General features: G+C 38.0%; 1 protein-coding gene across 1 annotated transcript in view; it reads left to right on the plus strand.

Annotated features, from left to right (window-relative positions):
* The window catches only part of SPAG16 (sperm associated antigen 16), a 658,615-nt gene that overhangs the window by 45,702 nt on the left and 592,019 nt on the right, over nucleotides 1–20,894 (plus strand). The window contains exon 9 of the mRNA XM_036318536.1: nucleotides 2,187–2,296. Coding sequence (XP_036174429.1) covers nucleotides 2,187–2,296 — 110 coding nt within the window. The remainder of the gene's footprint in view (nucleotides 1–2,186; nucleotides 2,297–20,894) is intronic.

The following is a 20,894-nucleotide window of genomic DNA, read 5'->3' on the forward strand; positions in this document are numbered from 1 at the left end:
ATAATTTGATATAAATATGAAAGATTAATATGAAACTATTATAATCTTAGGAACTTTAACTCCCAAAAATTCTGAAAAAGAATAATAAAAATGGCTTAAAGGTTGAGGAACTTTGTGCACTTGATTGGTGCTAATCTCTAAGGCTATATTCAGCTCTAATAGTTTATGATTTTACGTGTTTATTCTTGACATCTCTATTAAAATAAACTAGTGGTTTACAGATAACTCCTTTAAGAAATTATCTCCTGATATTTAATTTAATTAAAAAATGGAACACATTTCATGTTTTACTAAGCTGACATTTATGTTATTTGGGAGATCAAGTTTGTAATTATATTTTTATCTGTGATATTTTGAAGTGGCTTTTGATCAAAGGGAATAAGTTCCTATCCAACATGAAGAAATAAATTCTTTTAGTTGAATATTTCTAATTACCTGCATAAAATTAACTTCTTAAATCCTGTACTGAATATTTTTTTGGTCCTTGCAAACATGCACTCTGCTTTTAGACATGGGACTTGCAATGCCTTTGCAATAACTCTTCCTCAGCTTCTGGTGTCTGCATTTGACTGTGTGATCTCAGCATCTATCATCACTCTGATTGCCTGATCCACTTGAAACCTTGCTTAGCTAGGGATTATAATTGGAAAAGATGTTGGATTTATTGGTTAAGTGGTTGTTCCTCATTTAAAGCCTGTTGGCCTTCACAATAATTTTCATATATTTAACGCCCTCCCTCTCCTTTCACTGATTTTAGTTTATGTTTTTTTGTGTTTTTTTTTTAAATCCTAACCCAATGAAATGTTTTTATTGATTTTAGGCAGAGAGGAAAAGAGAGAGAGAGAGAGAGAGAGAGAGAGAGAGAGAGAGAGAGAGAGAGGAGAGAGAGAGAGAGAGAGAGAGAGAGAGAGAGAGAGAGAGAGAGACACCTGCAGTGCAGTCTGGGCATGTGCCCTGATTCTGATGGGTAATGGAGCCCGATAACTTTCAGTGCCACAACATCCAGGGCTTAGTTTAATTTTTAAAATATTTTATCAATTTGTTTTCTTTCTGTTATCTATATATTTACTTTGGGCAGAAGTTCTCCAGATTAAAATTGAATTCACTCTATAGTTAGGGAACAATTAATTGTCATTTATGCTGAACTTTGGTGGGGAAAAGACAAATGAATTTTTATTTAATTCAAATTTAGGGAATAAGACAAATATTGGACTCATCTGGAGTAATATTATTAAAGAATTTTAAACATGCTATGATATTGGATGAATCAAAGTAGAATGCTAATCATATTATTTATTTGAAATCAGCTTGTTGCTTAGAAATACAGGGGGAAACTATATCTATTTAGACATAGTATATATGGAAAGATATGAAAAGAAAAGAGATTTTTCCTATCACTTTTGTTTTTCCCTCAGATGATTCCATTAGGAATGTTCTTTTTTAAAAAAATATATTTTATTGATTTTTTACAGAGTGGAAGGGAGAGGGAGAGAGAGTCAGAAACATTGATGGGAGAGAAACATCTATCAGCTGCCTCCTGCACACTCCCCACTGGGGACGTGCCTGCAACCAAGGTACATGCCCTTGACTGGAATCGAACCTGGGACCCTTCATTCCGCAGGCCGACGCTCTATCCACTGAGCCAAATCGGTTAGGGCAGGAATGTTCTTTATGTCCAAGAGTTTGGAGACCAATTTTACAACTATATTGGAATATTGTCCTGTTTTTGTTTTTTTTTTGTTATTTTTTTTTCTGGTTTTCTCAACATCTAGAAGCATGCTAGTAGAAAGTAGTATTTTATTAATACATTATTCTTTTTTAAATCCCTTATTTATTATTTAGTTCCATTTGTGAAATTTTGTTGTTGCTTATCATACTCTCCTTTGACCCTCTTCAACTTTGTTTATAAGCACATGAAACCTCATGATAACAGGAATTTGGATATAATGTAATTGGAGATTGGCTCCTATGCCCTCTAGCTGGCTTGCAATGCCATTTTATTAGCCTTGCAGGAGCGCCATCCTGCATTTTTGGTAAATGAATTTGAGACTTCACTTACGACATTTTGGTATGGTTTCAATATTATTAGTTTAAAACATGTATCATGACTTTGGCTTTCATATTGTTTGTTATATTTCTTACAGAAAAACAGCATGCATATTAATGACAAATGTGCTATCTTGTAGCTATTCCTGGCTATGAAAAGGAATTTGTACCAGAAGGTCCTACTCAGAGAGGTCTTCGTGAAGCTAGGGAACAATACAAAAGTAAAATCAGGATGAAAGATAATAGAAAGGTATGATATTTATTTTTGTCTCCATTAATTTACACTTGACCCTCAGATCCAGGTCCACCAACTCATAGGGCAGTGATGGCGAACCTATGACACGCGTGTCAGAGGTGACACGCGAACTCATCTTTTTGGTTGATTTTTCTTTGTTAAATGGCATTTAAATATATAAAATAGATATCAAAAATAGAAATCTTTGTTTTACTATGGTTGCAAATATCAAAAAATTTCTATATGTGACACGGCACCAGAGTTAAGTTAGGGTTTTTCAAAATGCTGACACGCCGAGCTCAAAAGGTTTGCCATCACTATCATAGGGTATCATTATTTTACTGGAAAAGGAGTTTAGAGCTTATGTACACTGAGCCCCTTGGAGTAGGGATAGAAAATGAATGTCCTCTAACATTATGTAACTAGTTATTGAGGGACACACACTGCTTAGTGGCGAGGACGGCTCAGTGAACCACTCTGCCATATATTCCAACTTAAGCACAACCATGTCTGCTCATCTGCTCATTTTTTCTGCTTAAAATTACCTCTCTCCAAAAGAAATAAATCCTAGATCATTCCTTATTTATTTTTTCATTAGAGGCCCAGTGCTTGAAATTTGTGCAGTTGAGGGTGGTCCCTCAGCCCAGCCTGTGCCCTGTTGCAGTCCAGGAGCCCTCGGGGGATGTCCAACTGATGGCTTAGACCCACTCCCCGTGGGGAGTGACCTAAGCCAGCAGTTGGACATCCTTAGTGCTGCTGTGGAGGCTCCCGCCAATGCCGCTGCCCTCGCCAGCCGTGAGCCCAGCTTCTGGCTGAGTGGCACTTCCCCTGTGGGGACCAGCAGGAGGCATCTCCTTCATTGAGCGTCTGCCCCCTGGGGGTCAGTTTGTGTTGCAGCTACTGGTCATTCTGCCGTCGGGCCGAAACTGGGTCTCTAACATCCCCCGAAGGGTCCCGGATTGTGAGAGGGCACAGGCCAGGCCAAGGGATCCCACCAGTGTATGATCGAGGCTAGAGAGGAATGCAGGAGGTTGGCCAGCTGGGAAGGGACCTCAGGAGGGCTCCAGGACATGTCTGGCCAGTCTTGCTGAGTCCCGATCAGCTGGACCCCAGCAGCAAGCTCACCTACTCGTCAGAGCATCTGCCCCCTGGTGGTCAGTGCATGTTATAGCGACTGCTTGACCAGTCGACTGTCTGCCCCCTGGTGATCAGTGCATGTCATAGTGAGCGGTTGAGTGGCCTTAACATATCATCAGAATATTACCCTTTGATTGGTTGAACGGACGACCAGACGACCAGACACTTAGCATATTAGGCTTTTCTTATATAGGATATTATGTCTTCAAATTTTCTTAATCTTCTTTAAAAGTAGAATGGAAATAATTATATCCCATTTAAGAATATTCTTATAGTCCAGCCAGTGTAGCTCATGGTTAAATGTCGACCTATGAACCAGGAGGTCACAGTTCGATTCAGGCTCAGGGAACATGCCCAGGTTGTGGGCTCAGTCCCAGGTAGGGAGCATGCGGGAGACAGCCAATCAATGATTCTCTATCATTGATGTTTCTGTCTCTTCCCCCCCCTCCCCTCTCTGATATCAATAATGAAACAACACATCCATATTAAAAAGAATCTCCTTATAATGAGTGCCTTTGCCTTGTAATCAGGCTGATAGTTAAAATCTTCTGTACTATTTACAGAAAAATTGATACTAAAAATGTCTGGTCAAAGAGAAAAAAAATGAGGAAGAAAGAAAACCCTGTGAGGGGTTTTAGTTTCTTCTTATGAAAATTGCATAAAAATCTAACTGAGGTAATGAATTTTTTTCACAAAGTAGTTGTTTTCTTTGAGTTCTAAAATATCTGGCATTCATTTAAAAATGAACACATTTACATTATAATATATTTTAGCAGTAGTTCTATAAAAACAACAAATTGTTATGAATTCAAATACTATAATAAATCATTTACTTAGCTAATATCAATAACATTTCCCCCTCAATGGTATGCATTCGAATCAGTATTATGTAATATCTGTGTGGTTTTTTGTTGTTGCTGTTGTTGTTGTTAATCCTCACCCGAGGATATTTTTCCATTGATTTTTAGAGAGAATGGAAGAGAGAGAGAAAGACAGAGAGAAACATTTTTGTGAAAGAAACACATCGATTGGTTGCCACCAGGATGAGCCCTGACCAGGGCCAGGGCCAGGGAGGAGCCTGCAACCAAGGTACGTGCCCTTGATCAGAATCAAACCTAGGACCCTTTGGTCAGCAGGCCGATGCTCTATCCACTAAGCCAAACCGGCTAAGACTATATAATATCTGAATAAAATGCAGACTAAATGCTTTTGGGTTATGAAAGGCTTTGACAATTTTTTTTTGGTGATATTCATTTTAGTATTTTACTATCACTGTTACTACTATTAACTTATGGATTATCCTTTATTGTTACTACTAATTTATGGTATCTTTGGGAGATCTTTGGAAGCTTCCAGCTTCCCGATGCCAACAACTTCCCATCAGGGCAGACCTTACCTTTTTGCCTCCATAACCTTTCCCACTCCTCCACCTGCCTTAATTTGAGTCTCAGCCAAATGCAAGCAGTGCTGTTGGGATGACGGTTGCTGTCAGTAAGTAATGCTTGTTCTTGTTTGGGTAAATTTTGTTTATCTACACAGAGGTTAGGAGTTCAGGTAGAAAATAGTGCACTCAGAACAGTAAAGATAATGGCAGTGAGGATTTAGGTGTGATGACAGCGATTGTCATCGGGAGCACTTTCATCTCCTAATGGCATCCGCATTCTTTCAGGTGGTAAATCATACTTAGAAATGATTTCTTGATTCGTTTCCTAAGTGCCGTGGCTTGTAAGACTTTTCAATGTGCCATTGTATTAAAGAGAAGCAGAATAGAAGAATTCCATATAGATTTGAATAGTTTTAAACAGTAATATTTATGTGTAGAATTTATTTTTCATTGTGAAGAGATAAACAGATCATACAGCATCCACTGTAATTCAAATGTGTTGTTTAATGACTCATTAAGTGTGTAGCTTACAATCACAGTTCTTATACATTTCAATTTTTATGTTAAAAATCTTCCATTCACCTATTGTCCGGACCTACATATTCAGTGATTTTGCAAGAAAAGAGAAAAAGCACCACCATTGAAAGTATTTCAAGAAACTGGGAAGAAAATTAAGAAAGATAAGGGATTACTATCTTGTTCCTTCCATCCTTTTACTGCCTGATTTAATTCTTTTTTTTAAAAAAAATATATTTTATTGATTTCAGAGAGGAAGAGAGATGGAGAGAGAGAAACATCAGCCATGAGAGAAAATCAATGATTGGCTGCCTCCTACATGCCCCCTACTGGGGATCGAGCCTGCAACCTGGGTATGTGCCCTTGACTGGAATGGAACCCTGGACCCTTCAGTCCGCACGCCGACACTCTATCCACTGAGCCAAACTAGGTAGGGCCTGAATTAATTTTAAATATATTTTTGGTTGGCAGTAGCCGATTTGGCTCAGTGTTGGCCTTAAGACTAAAGGGTCCTGGGTTTGATTCTAGTCAAGGCATGAGTCTAGGTTGCAGGCTCGATCCTCGGCCCTGGTCACCGTGCATGTGGGAGGCAACCAATTGATGTGTCTCTCTCACATTGATGTTTCTTCCTCTCTGTCGCTCTCCTTCCCTTCCAGTCCCTCTAAAAAATCAATGGAAAAATATCCTCAGGTGAGGATTAATAAAAATAAAATTAGAAAATATTTTTTTTTTTGGTTGGAGTACAAACATGTCTTTTTAAATGAAAACATCCTACCTAGATGAATACACTCCCAGATGCAAACATATTTACGTTCTTATTATATATTTCTGCTGGGAAACATGTTTTAAAGAATTGTAAAGATATTATCAAGAAAACATAGATATTTCTTCTCCAAATAGATACTAACAGAGGATATGTTGTGAAGGATAAACATTGCAATATATACGATAAAGTTTTCAAAATATTTCATAACCAATTTTCAAGTGTTGTTAAAAGATAAAAGAAATAAATACCGTGGAATACATATTTTGGGAAATATTCACATTATTTTGTACTTAAATTAAATATTAACATCTTATTATAGGAACAATTAAAAAGCTTATACAAACTAAAATTTTTAGATTACTTACCCAGGCAGCAGGGGTTTAGTAATAGTTATTCAGAAATTATTTTAAGAAAAAAATTACCTAAAGTTCAGGTGTTTAGATTTTAACTTCAATTACTAATTTAAGTTACATTATTTTTAATCAATTAGTTTTATGTTTATTAATCAATAACTTGTTATCTAAAAATATACATGTATCTTTTGCTAAGTGAGCAAAAGAATATTACCTTTTAGCCTTAATGTAGAACTGTCATAACTTCTAGTATCCTTGCATACATTAACTATCATAACCCTTTTCCTTCAGCATAGCATCTATTAACATACTGTAGCATGAACTTCGGTAGGAGTTGTTTAAGAGTATGAATTGCTTTGAAGCCTAATCTGTACTTGGAACTCTCATCTACCACTTATTTTATTACTTGTACAAAACTGAGAAAATCCTAAACTTCTATGCTTCCAACTCTATAAACTGGGGAGAATATTATGTGAGTCAAAGGATTTTTGTCACGATTTAATGATATATGTAATATGCCTAGCATACTACCTATTTATAATTGATACTTATCAAATGATAGCGTTTCTATAGAAGAGATTATTTACCTGAAGATAAATAATACTTAGTTGTTAATGCTATTTCATTTTTTTGTGTGAAATATGATATAGGTAACACTGAATAGAAGTTCATTAGACTTCTAGTCATTCCTTGTAACCATTTTTTGCGTTATTTTATTATACATCAGATGACTTGAATAATTAGGTAATGGCTTTCTGTGATTGTAGGTATGGTTTTCCTAATTCAGATTACATACAAACAGAGATATGGAAATTAGAGCATTATGGTGGCTAATTTGCCATGCTAATGTTTGCACATTCCTGTTATATGTTAGAACGTCATTAAGTTCATAAAAATTGTAAACTCCTCTCAATTCTTTAGGGGCTTTTCTATATTTTGATTCACTTAATGAAAATTTTAAATATTATTTAATATATTTATTATGACAGTTACTAGTGATTATATAGATTACAGTTTAAATATAATGAAAATATGAAGAAAAAAACAGTTTCTTCAGCTCTGATAGGACAGTGTATAGCATCATGATGTGCTATGCCACCCTGGTTATGATGATGGCATATTTCAAGAGCAGTTCAATGCTCTTACATGCTGATGCTTTGCATTTATTAGATGGAATTTAGCTGCATTTTGTGTAGTGTTATTGAATATTGCTATGTACTTATTATTATTTTCTTGCCTAAAGTATCTCTGTGAGTTTGGCATCATCCCAAGATCTGGTCGACAGTTTGCCAGTAATTGTGAATATTACATTAGGATGTTAAATCATTCTATTTATCAGACATAAAGTTGCTAAAATGGAAATTAGTTTTGCATGTTTTAAAGTTTAGAAATATGGAAGGTATTAAAAACTCTATAACCATGTGCAAATGGGAATTTTAATGCATATAACTTTATAATAATGTTGAGTGTCTTCAACAGTTGAAATAATTTATTAAAAATCCCTAAGGAGATATATTAATCAAAATATTTATTCATAAAATCCTGCCCTGTTAAATACATAAGGATTAGCCAACTTGTTTATAAATCTGTTCTGAGCAGAAAATCAAATAAGTGGAAATATATTATTGCACTAAATATATTCTGCTTACATGAAAACAAGCAAATATGAATCAGAATAAGAGCAATTAAGAAATGCTAATTATTCTCAGGTTTTTTACTCTACTATTTATTTTTAATTATGCCTAAGCATGGATTATTTAGAAAATACATAAATGAGATTACAATAAAAATGCTCAGGATTTTGAAAACCTCAGTCAGTACAATATCTACATTATATTTCAGAATAGCACTTTATGGAACATTATGGATTTGTGCATTGAATGTACAATAATTTAAAAAGAAAATACTTTCTAGTAATATTTAATTTAAATGTATTATGTGCATATTTGAGTATAATATAGAAATTACATTAATTATATATTATATGTTGATAACAAATGAACATAATATATATGTAGTCTGTAGTTTGCTTTTTTCATTTGGTGTTTTGTTTCTAAGATTGTTCCATGTTACTTATATAGCTTATTTGAAAATATTTACTTTTTGTATTTTATTAATGATGCACACTAAGGTTGTTTCCAAAGTTTTAATTTAATAAACAGTGCTGCCATGAATATTCTTGTACATCATTAGGTGCACATATGCAAGATTTTCTGAAGTATCTAGGAGTGGAGTTGTTGGATCATTGGGGATGAGGATTTTACTAGATAGTGTCAAATGCTTTTCCAAATTAGTTGAATGAATATGTTTACAGATCCACAGTTTTTATTACTTTAAACCAGTGGTCGGCAAACTCATTAGTCAACAGAGCCAAATATCAACAGTTCTTCTTCAAAATAGACTCGCCCAGGCCGAAAACTGACTTCTGCGCATGCGTCACGAAGTTTCAATCGCACTGTACGTGCACCCGCACGTGGTATTTTGTGGAAAAGCCACACTCAAGGGGCCAAAGAACCACATGTGGCTCGCGAGCCGCAATTTGCCGACCACAGCTTTAAACTATTTCCAGGACTTGGTATTACCAGCGTTCTTGATTTTTGCCAATCTAATGAGTAAAATGTTGCTATTGGGTCTTAATTTTCACGTTTCTGATTAATAATTAATTTAAACATGTTCTCTTTTGTTTATAAGCAATTTATATGTTAGGTCATACATTTTGCTCATTGTTTCCATTAGGTTATTGATCGTTTATCTGCAGTGCATTTTAGAAATTAATTTTTGATCAGTTAAATGAATAGTAGATATATTGCCCCAAATGGTGACTTATATTTTCTATTTTTATAGTGTCTTTTATTGACTAGAAGTTCTTCATTTTGTCCCGTTTTACAACTAAAATATAGATAATTTTTATTTTTTAAAAAGTAACTCAAAATTTTTTCTCATTGTAATGTAGTTGAATTTGTCAGTAATTTCTTATGTGGTAAAATGTATTGATGCTTGAGAGTCTATCCTATGTTTGTCTTTTATCAAGCTAGTGTTAATTTTTAAAATCATAAATGAATGGATCATTTTATATTTAAGTGTTAAGATTTTGTTTTATCATGAATTAATATTGAATTCTTTGCTTCGAATGGTTTTCTCCATTAATATTTTAATGTGGTCAATGGCATAATAGATTTTTGAATGTCAAAATTTTCTTCCATTATTGGGCTAAAATGACCTTATTCATGTGTTACCTGATTTATATATCACTGGATCTAATTCAATGTTATTTTCTGACAAACTGGTTACTTCTATTTTATGAAGAAAGCATTTGTTTTTTTGCATTTAATTTTGGCATTTAGTTGTGTGTTGTTTTTTTTTAGTAACTGTCTTTTTATAATTTTGGTATCATTGAATGTGTTGGAGAATATTCCCCTCTTTGTCTCTGCTTTGAAAGAGTTTTTATACTGTGTAAGACCTATTCCAAATGTGTGGTCGAAATCTTAAAACTAATAGGAGTTGTTATGCATTTATGGGAAGATTTTATTCTATTGAGGCGGATCTTTAAATATAATTGAACTATACAGGTTATTTTTTCTTCAATCAATTTTTGTTATTAATGAAAATATTTACATGAATATGACAATTGTATCTTAAGTTTCAAATTTATCATAAAGGTATTTGCCATATTTTTATCTTTTAAATTTCTAATAGAGGCATAGTTCTATTTTTTATTTTTTATAATATCAATTTCTCTCCCTCCCTTTTTAGAGTTACCCCACACACCACCTCTTCCAATCACTTATCTGTCTTCCTGGAGATATATGAATTTATTGGTATTTTTGATGGTACAATGACGGGAGCCGGTCCATCCTTGCTGTTTCAAAGGACCTGGCATATATGGCATACTGTTCTTAATATGTTTGCTCACCTTCTTGGCACTATGTGTTTTAACCAAGGTCTCCTCTCTGAGAAAGGTTGTTTCCCCAGGTAGGGATTTTCCCCTGAAGTTAGGGAGGGAATAAAACCTCTTAACTAAGTGCCAGGCGGGTAATTAATCACTTTAACTACGAACAATCCTGCTTAAGCTACATAATCTTTACTCCCTGGAATGAAGATAAGAAACGCCCTAACCTTTGTAATAGAGATTGATAGGATTGAATCAACTGGTATAAATACAGTTGTAACAAGACAACAGGACACAGAACTAAGAAGACAGAACCAAGAGAGATAGAACCTAGGCACAGAACCTACACAGAACGTTCTCTAGAGACAAAAGAACTTCGCTGGAGAGAACATGGCAAAAGATCCTGGACAGAAACTGGCCTCAGAACCTAGAGACAGACCTAGCGAGAGAACATGGCAAAAGATCCTGGACTGAACCTGACTACAGAAATTGGCAAGAGAACCTGACTAGAACCTGGTGACTGAACCTGGCTGGAGAACCTAGCGAAGGAACATGGCTACAGAACCTGGCTGGAGAACCTGGAGAACCTAGCAAGAGAACATGGACACAGAACCTGGCTAGAGATCCGAAGTAGAACCTCTCTGGAGATCCAGACCAGAACTTGGCTGGAGATCCTGGCTAGAGGTCCTGGCTAGGCTGCTGATCAACTGAACGCTGTCTCCGTGTCATTCCTTCTTCGCCGACTCCGTCTATGCCTTTGGGAACCCCTGGACCCGCTGGGGTTGGACCCCGGCATCTGGCGCCCGAACAGGGACCCCTAGGTAAGCGCCCCGCACTCGGGACGGATAGGACTCCACCGTAGGAAGAGGGTGGATAGTCTTCGCCGACTCCGTCCACACCTTTGGGAACTCCTGAAACAGGATTCCCCTAGGTAAGCCCCTCCCCCCCCCACATTGAGAACCCCACATTCGGGACGGATAGGACTCCACCAGGGTACTTCAGACCCCCCTATAGAGGATAAGTAGGGTAAGAAGGTGGATAGTACAGAACTTAGATTGAGAAGATGTGCCATACTGAGTCCAAAGAAAGAAGACTCTGTATTGATCTTTAGATTAAGAAAATGTGCCATACTGAGTCTAAAGAAATAAGACTCTGTATTGATCTTTTAACACATATGCTTGTTAGCAGAGGAATTAAGGTTACTCCCAGTCAGACAGAACGTTTTATACAAGAAGTATGTCCATGCTTTTCTGAGGAAGGAAAGGTAAATGTAAAGGCATGGGAGGAGGTAGGCCCAAGGAGCCTTATCCTTAACCCCACTGCAGCCTTTCCACCCCGGGAAAGTGCAGGATTGGCAAGCTCTCCCTGGGGTGATAGATCAGGACTCAGGTGATAGCGGAAAGCGCCAATCCTACTCTTAAAATGGATACAAGAGAGCATTTGGGGTTTTTCTTTTTAATGCCTGCTTTTAAAAAATAAAAAAGGGGGAATTTGACGGGAGCCGGTCCATCCTTGCTGTTTCAAAGGACCTGGCATATATGGCATACTGTTCTTAATATGTTTGCTCACCTTCTTGGCACTATGTGTTTTAACCAAGGTCTCCTCTCTGAGAAAGGTTGTTTCCCCAGGTAGGGATTTTCCCCTGAAGTTAGGGAGGGAATAAAACCTCTTAACTAAGTGCCAGGCGGGTAATTAATCACTTTAACTACGAACAATCCTGCTTAAGCTACATAATCTTTACTCCCTGGAATGAAGATAAGAAACGCCCTAACCTTTGTAATAGAGATTGATAGGATTGAATCAACTGGTATAAATACAGTTGTAACAAGACAACAGGACACAGAACTAAGAAGACAGAACCAAGAGAGATAGAACCTAGGCACAGAACCTACACAGAACGTTCTCTAGAGACAAAAGAACTTCGCTGGAGAGAACATGGCAAAAGATCCTGGACAGAAACTGGCCTCAGAACCTAGAGACAGACCTAGCGAGAGAACATGGCAAAAGATCCTGGACTGAACCTGACTACAGAAATTGGCAAGAGAACCTGACTAGAACCTGGTGACTGAACCTGGCTGGAGAACCTAGCGAAGGAACATGGCTACAGAACCTGGCTGGAGAACCTGGAGAACCTAGCAAGAGAACATGGACACAGAACCTGGCTAGAGATCCGAAGTAGAACCTCTCTGGAGATCCAGACCAGAACTTGGCTGGAGATCCTGGCTAGAGGTCCTGGCTAGGCTGCTGATCAACTGAACGCTGTCTCCGTGTCATTCCTTCTTCGCCGACTCCGTCTATGCCTTTGGGAACCCCTGGACCCGCTGGGGTTGGACCCCGGCAGTACAAGATATGAACTTTATGATTCTCTATTATATGCCTATTTTTTCTTTACTTACACATAATATTTTACATTTTGTTCTGTTTTAAGTATTTTAAGATTTCCATTAGTATTTATTCTTTGACCCATGGTTTATTTAGAGAGAATTTTTTAGTTGTATATGTGCATGCATTTGGAGTTACCATTTTTGGTTGTAATATATTTCTGTTCTGAAGTAAATCATAGAGCACATCGTCTGTATGAAATAAAAAATGTTGGCAGTTGCTATGGCAGAGATTTTCTTCCTGCTCTTAAAGCTGATGAACAAATGATAGTTGCATTATTGTAATCCCTGTGAACAATACTGCTTCCTCAGTTAATACAAGCTAAAATAAATTATACATTCATCTTATCAAACATTAAACAACAGTTAAAGCAATATACGTTGGTTTACAATTTTCCTTCATACTGTATCTCAGTTGCCTTGTTGCCTAGCATGTGACATATTTCCCACTGGTATTTGTAATGCATGTCAAAGTGGCAGTGATGTTTATTGCTTTCTTTTGGAACTTAATGTTCATGGTTAGAAAAAAACCTGGATAAATGATGCATTTGATCTGATGATGAAGGATAAGAGCAGTGATATGTACTGTTTGGAATAATCCATCACAAGACACTGTCAGATAATCCTAGAGTGTGTGCTCATGCTTTCTATGCCTTATTTTTCTTCAGAGACGGATATTACCCATTTTTGAGATGACAAAAAGAGAGCAGAGGAAAATGGGTTGCCATCTGAAGCAAACATAAGTGCATTATCACTCAAAAAATGTGTTATTGTAAACTGGTAGGCACATATACACATTTTTATTTTAAAAGAGAAAGGCCGAGAAGGGATTTTACAATTTACACAGCAATGAAAATGTGACTATAGGAATTATGTGAGTTTCTTTAATACTCTTAAAGAAATTACATGTTTCCCAGGGTAATTCTGTGCAATCATATATTGGATTAGTCTTTGTTACATAAGGTTCTCATTCTTTTAATAACCTAGTGCCTTTATAGAATTTCTAGAAACATTAGATATTTGGTATAGAATGACTTCTAGGTTAATTTTCAAAACTTTTTGTTAGCTTAACTTTTTTTTTAACAAAAGGAATCATGCTTTTCCATTGGTAATTAAAAAAATGAAACAATACCTGTAAGCATGCATATTTACACACTCACATATTCAGAACCACCAGGCTGTTTATTTGGTACATGGGTAGGAAAATCAGAAATGGTACCAGATATCACCGAGCCACTTCCCAATTACGCAATTTTTCATTTTCGTCCCCAAGATACAAGATTTCTATAGGCTGTGAATTTTGCTCTTTGGCTGAGATGGAGTTAATGGTTCCTAGATCAAAGCTGGGCCTGGGTACCATCTGTACCTACCTGGTACAAGCCTGAGGGGGGTCCATGATCTCAGAGCCTCAGCCTCCAGAGGTCAATATAACTTCTACATCAGCAGCCTGTCTATGATGTCAGCTCAAATTTTCTATGCACTTCCCCTTCCCTGACCCAGCTCTTATCTATTAGAGGGGAGCTGTCTTCTAACCAGTTCTTCTTTCACCATGATGTTGATTCAAACACTAGAGGTAGTCTATATAATTTCTTAGTACATTAATTAACTAGTGAATTTTAAAAATCCCAAATCTTACTTATATGCTGATATAGAATTTTACTGTCTTAAATGTGGTGCTATTCAGTCTCCAATTAAAGGAAACAGGATTTCCTGGAGAAATATTTGATACTTTAGCTGGAGCGGGGAACATATGTAATGAGCCTGGAATATGTTATAATGTCAGAAAGCAAAAGACAAAAACATGTGGGCATACCAAAAGGACATAGATCATAGGTGTTAATCTGAAGAAGCTACAAATGACCAAAGCTGTGACAATTTGAACAAAATAACATCTTACTGTATTATAACTCCAAATATAAAATATATTGACATGAGTCAATACTGGTATAAATAAATATAAACAAATGATTAAGTAAAAGAGAAGGGAAAGATATTCATTATAGAAGGATTCCAAAATAAGAACATTTTCCATGTCATTCAATGTTGTTCCACAATATCATTTTTAGTAATTAGTACACCATTATTTGTGTGTAGCATAATTTATTTGGAACATATATTTTGATATTTATGTTTTCTTTTTTCTCTCCTTACTGTAGTAATTATTAGCCACTTAAATCCTTGCATATGTATCTTTAGTCAGTAACCAATTTCTGAGTAAGGATTTTGTGGTTGTAGCAGCGGAAAAATTGGTAACTTAGTAAACAATAACAGTTAATTGGGAGGCAATAAGAAAATTCACACAAATAAAGAAAAATTTAAGCTTTAGGTCTTAGAAAGGAGAGAAACCACAGTATTTTACTCTTGGGATGAATAAGTTGTGTTGTTTCTGTCTTTAGGTCAATTGGCTCAATGTTAACATTGTTGGTAGCTTATCTTGGGTTATCCTTTGGAAGTCAAGGTGCCATGGATGAGTTCAACCAAGACTGTACACTAATACAGAAATAATCCCTCCAAGCCCAATATGACTGCTGAAACCAGAATAAGGGAAATGGATTTGAATTGCAAAAATGAAGGCCTTTGCTTCATTACCATAGCATAACCTAATTCTAAGTGGATTTTCAAAAATATATATGTATATATTTTTAATTGATTTCAGAGAGGAAGGGAGAGGAAGAGAGAGATAGAAACATCAATGATAAGAGAGAATCATCAAATGGCTGCCTCCTGCATGCCCCAACTGGGGATGGAGCCCACAACCTGGGCATGTGCACCGGCCGGAAATGGAACCATGGTGGCCTAGTTCATAGGTCTATGCTCAGCCACTAAGCCACACCCGCTGGGTCTAAGTGGAATTTTTATGTGCAGCAGTACATTGCAAATTTTACCTGAGGAAAAGACATGCCAGTTATAATTCTAACCATATGATTTCACTCATATGTGGGATATTAAACTAAAGGAACAAATGAATGAACAAGAAAAACAAACAAAAATTCACAGACACAGACCAAAGTATGATGGAAGATGATTTGACTTTGGGTGGTGAGCACATAATGCAATATACAGATCATGTATCATAGAAATGTACACTTGAAACCTGTATGATCTTATTAACAATGTCACCCCAAGAAAATTAACTAAAAAAAGAAAGTCAAGTTAGGACTGGCATATATGCATCCTACTTTATTTATTTTTTAAATGTATTTTATTGATTTTTTACAGAAAGGAAGGGAAAGGGATAGAGAGCCAGAAATATTGATGAGAGAGAAACATCGATCAGCTGCCTCCTGCACAACCCCCACTGGAGATGTGCCCACAGCTAAGGTACATGTCCTTGACTGGAATCAAACCTGGGACCCTTTAGTCTGTAGGCTGACGCTTTATCTACTGAGCCAAACCAGTCAGGGATGCATCCTACTTTAAAAGGCCACACTGATTGGGATATTTCTTTTGAGACCATGTTTCTTGAATGAATAGCCATTTTTCCTAATATAAATGGAGCTAAAGACTGAATTTCAAATGATTCTTGATTGATTTGTGTCTCCAAAGCAATGGAAGCAAGGACAGTGTTGGTACTCTCCAGAGATAATTGCTGTATTAAATTATATGAATATATTTCATGGCAACTCAGCTCTAGATGTTAAAACTGAACATCCTATCTGCTTTATAATGATTGTTTAGGAAAGATTGCTCTGGCAAATGGCTATCATTAAAATATACAGTGAAAATTTAATTTCCTTTGCTGAATATAAAATTCACCTAAGAAATAGTGCATCTTATTTTCTACATAGTGATTTTGAGGGAAATAGTACTGAATGGAGAATAAAATGCCTTGTTTCTTATTATGTAGTTAAATCAAACAAATAACCAAATGCTGACATAGAAAAGCAATGGGATAAAATGTATTGAAGAATAACGATTATTTCATTTAGTTATTTGGGCATTTTTCATTCACATGGAGCTCAATTACATCTCACTGCACCAATTGTTCAGGACAGAAAACAAATCTAAACTCAGTTGACTGCATCAAATTATCTATTTTAATGTGTTCTGCCAAACAACAAGGTCAGCCAGTGTATGCAGGGCCAGAGCTGGCAGTCTTTGAGATGTGTATCTAGGCTTCTTTATAATCCTAGTACTTCTCACTAGTTGTGTAATCTGGGACAAGTAATTTAACCTTGGTCTTTTTAAACCAGCTCACCTTTCACTTAGTTACCCTCTCTCCTTTTTCATCAAAGGCAAGTATGCCTTTTATTCCCTATATCCTTTATATCTTATAATTCCTATGTGCTGATAAACTTAGATGTCTGAGAACTAACTTAGTCATTCTCAAAATTACAGTCAGATGTAGCTGAAAGTACATAGAGTCATAAGTCCTGGGTTTTAGTCTAGACTCTAGACTCTTGTTTCTCAAAATTGAGAGCATGAGGAATGTCTGTGGCTGGTGGAAGCAGTCAGTGGGTAGGGAGGGAGATGACACTAAGATCGTCACTTTCTTCCAAAAGCAATCACATTTATTTCTGACCTATATGCCAAGCAATATAAATATTGGACATTTAGAAAAATGTGGAGTGCTGTAGATTTCTGATGCTGTAAAATCTATATATGTGAAGTGAATTGCAAATCTTGTGTGAATTTTGGGACAACCTATATATATATATATGCTAGAGGCCCATTGCATGAAGATTCTCGCAATAGGCCTTCCTTCCCCTGGCTGCTGGCACTAGTTTTCCTCTGGCACCCGGGACCCAGGTCTTTGGTCTGGCTGCAGCAAGGCTTGGCTTCTCTGCTCAGGCCGCAGCGGAGAAGCCAAGCCTCTTCAGCCTTCGCTGGGGCCAGAGCCTTCAGTCTTCACAAGGTGCCTGTGTATGCAAATTAACTCACCATCTTGGGTTAATTTGCATACTCATCCTGATTGGCTGGTGGGTGTAGCGGAGTGATGACCAATTTACACATTTTTCTTTTATTAGTGTAGATATATATAATATTTACAGATAAAATTCATTCTATATAATAAAAGGGTAATATGCAAATTGACCCTAACAGCAAACGACTGGGAATGACTGGTCACTATGACACACACTGACCACCAGGGGGCAGACGCTCAATGCAGGAGCTGCCTCCTGGTGGTCAGTGTGCTTCCATAGGGGGAGCTCTGCTCAGCCACAAGCCAGGCTGCCAGCTGCCAGCACAGCGGTGGTGGCGGAAGCCTCTTCCGCCTCTTCAGCAGCGCTAAGGATGTCCGACTGCAGCTTAGGCCTGCTCCCCCTGGCAAGTGGGCATCCCCTGAGGGCTCCCAGGCTGCCAGAGGGATGTCTGACTGCCAGCATAGGCCCATTCCCCTGGGGAGTGGGCCTAAGCCAGCAGGTGGACATCCCCCGAGGCGTCCCAGACTGCAAGAGGGCACAGGCCAGGCTGAGGGACCCCCCCGAAGTGCACAAATTTTTGTGCACTGGGCCTCTAGTTTTAATATAATTGTACAGACATCCCTCTTTTTTACCCCCATTACCACACTCCATCCAGTTCCTGCCTCACCCTAGGTCTTTGCTACCCTATTGTCTGTGTCCATGGTAATGCATTTATGATCATTGTTTAATCTCTTCCCAATACCCCACCCTCTTCTCTCTGAGAATCATCAGTCTGTTCCATTTCCATACCTTTGATTCTATTTTATTCACCAGTTTATTCTGTTTATTATATTTCTTATTGGTTATTTTGATTTTTAAATTCAGTTGTTGCTAGGTATGTATTTGTTGCCATTTTCTTCTTCTTCTTCTTCTTCTTCTTCTTCTTCTTCTTCTTCTTCTTCTTCTCCTTCTCCTCCTCCTCCTCCTCCTTCTCCTCCTTTCCTTCTCCTTCTCCTCCTCCTCTCCTCCTCCTTCTCCTTCTCCTTCTCCTTCTCCTTCTCCTTCTCCTTCTCCTTCTCCTTCTCCTTCTCCTTCTCCTTCTTTTCCTTTTCCTTCTCTTCTTCTTCTTAAAGTATACCCTTCAACATTTCATATAATACTGGTTTGGTGGTGATGAACTCTTTTAGCTTTTACTTGTCTGTGAAGCTCTTTATCTGACCTTCAATTCTAAATGATAGCTTTGCTGGGTAGAATAATCTTGATTGTAGGTACTTGCTGTTCATCACTTTGAATATTTCTTCCCACTCCCTTCTGGCTTGCATAGTTTCTGTTGAGAAATCAGCTGATAGTCATGTGGGCATTCCCTTGTAGAAAACCAACTGCTTTTCTCTTGCTGCTTTTAAGATTCTCTCTTTGTGTTTATGCTTTGGAATTTTAATTATGATGTGTCTTGGTGTGGTCCTCTTTGGGTTCCTCTTGTCTGGGACTGTCTGTGCTTCCTGAACTTGTAAGTCTATTTCTTTCATGAGGTAGTGGAAGTTTTCTGTCATTTCTTCAAATAGGTTTTCATTATCTGGCACTCTCTCTTCTTCTGGCACCCCCATAATGCAAATGTTGGTACGTTTGAAGTTGTCCCAGAGGCTCCTTATGCTATCTTCAGATTTTTTAATTCTTTTTGCTCTTCTGGTTGGGTGTTTTTTGCTTTCTCATATTTCAAATCATTAATTTGATTCTCAGAATCCTCTACTGTTGAATCCCTGTATATTATTCTTTATTTAAGTAACTGTGTGCTTAAATTCTGACTGGTCCTTATCCATTTTTTTTCAGAGGTTCCTAGGAGATTCTTGAGTAACCTTATAACTGGTTGTGAACTCTATATCCAGTAGTTTGCTTTCTTGCATTTCTTTCACTTGTGCTATGTTTCTTTGTCTCTGCATTTTGGCTGATTTACTGTGTTTGTTTTTAAGTATTGGGAAGAGTTGCTATGTCCCCTTGAGTTGGTAAAGTGGCCTTGTGTAGTGGGTGTCCTATAGCGCCCAGTGGCTCAAACTCCCTAGTCACCTGGGATGGTCGCTGGTAGTTGAGACTTGATTGCTGTTGGTGTCACTGGAAGGAATTGACCTCCAGGCTAATTGGCTGTGAGGACCAGTTGTGACTACAGTGGCAGAGCTGCTATGCAGGAGACACCCCTATGGAGCAGGACTTGATTCAGTGGGGCATTGGTGCAGACTGAGTCTTCCCCTTGAGTGCGTCACTTATGGATGTTTAGGGTTGTAATCTGGCATGGTCTGACACTGACCACTGGGTACACTGGCTCTTAGGTCTCCAGGGAGGTTCAAATTCAGTCAATTTCTGGGGCCACCTGGCAGCAGCTACAGAGAGATCTGCAGATTCCTCCTCTTTGTATTGGGTTTGGGAGTGCCCAGATGAGGCCCAACTGTGAAGCAAGCAGGCTGGTGCTGGTGCAGGGCCTTGGGCCTTTTATTGATAGGCTCGGGCTCTCTGACCCAGCTGTAGCTTATTTGATCAAAGACAGGTCATTCATATGCAAAAGCTGCTGCACACAGCTTGGTTGGGGTTGTAAATTGGATGAGGCGGGGTCTTAGGGAATCACCAGGGTGGAGCAAACACAAATGGTCATCAATTAGGCCTGCTATCTGGCAGATCCCAGAATAGGAACAATGATCCCCGCGAGCACCTTCGTCTGGGAGAAAGCTGACCCCGAGTTCCTGCCCCAGGCCAGACAATCCAGTTCCTCCTTGTAGGTATCTGTGTCCCCCAAAGCCTTGCCCTGGTGCTGGAGCTCTGAGGAAGCAGGACCTTGTAAGTTCAGTTTGTGCTCTTGGCCTTTTAAGAGGAAAAGCTGGGTCTCCAGCAGCCTCTCAGTTACTGAGCCCCAATCTGCACTGGTTTTTATAGCTCATAGTTCTGATTGCCCTTATGAGTTTCTTTTCCCAGCTCTGGGACCCTGGGCTTGGGGTCTGGTGTGGGGCTGGGACCCCTTGCTCCTCAGGGCTGCCTCCATAGAGACTACTCCCTCCTGATTAAAAAAAAGGGGCCCAAGTGGGTGCTGGACCAGCCTCTGCACCTTCTACCAGTCTCAGTGGGCTTTCTTCTTTACTTCTGTTAGTGTAGGCCCTCCATTCATCAGCTTTCCAGTGGCTCTGGATGATGGTTGTTCTGTATTTTAGTTATAATTTTGAGGTGGTTGTGGGAGGTGGTGAGTATAGGCATTTACCTAAGTTGCCATCTTTCTTTCCAGTCTTAAAAATATTTTCTCAGCTTTGTGTTCTTGCTTAAACCAAATTTATTCCACCACACATTCTGACAATATAAGGGTGAC

The sequence above is a fragment of the Myotis myotis genome, unplaced genomic scaffold, assembly GCF_014108235.1.
Source record: "Myotis myotis isolate mMyoMyo1 unplaced genomic scaffold, mMyoMyo1.p scaffold_m19_p_8, whole genome shotgun sequence".
In the NCBI taxonomy this organism is placed as follows: Eukaryota; Metazoa; Chordata; class Mammalia; order Chiroptera; family Vespertilionidae; genus Myotis; species Myotis myotis.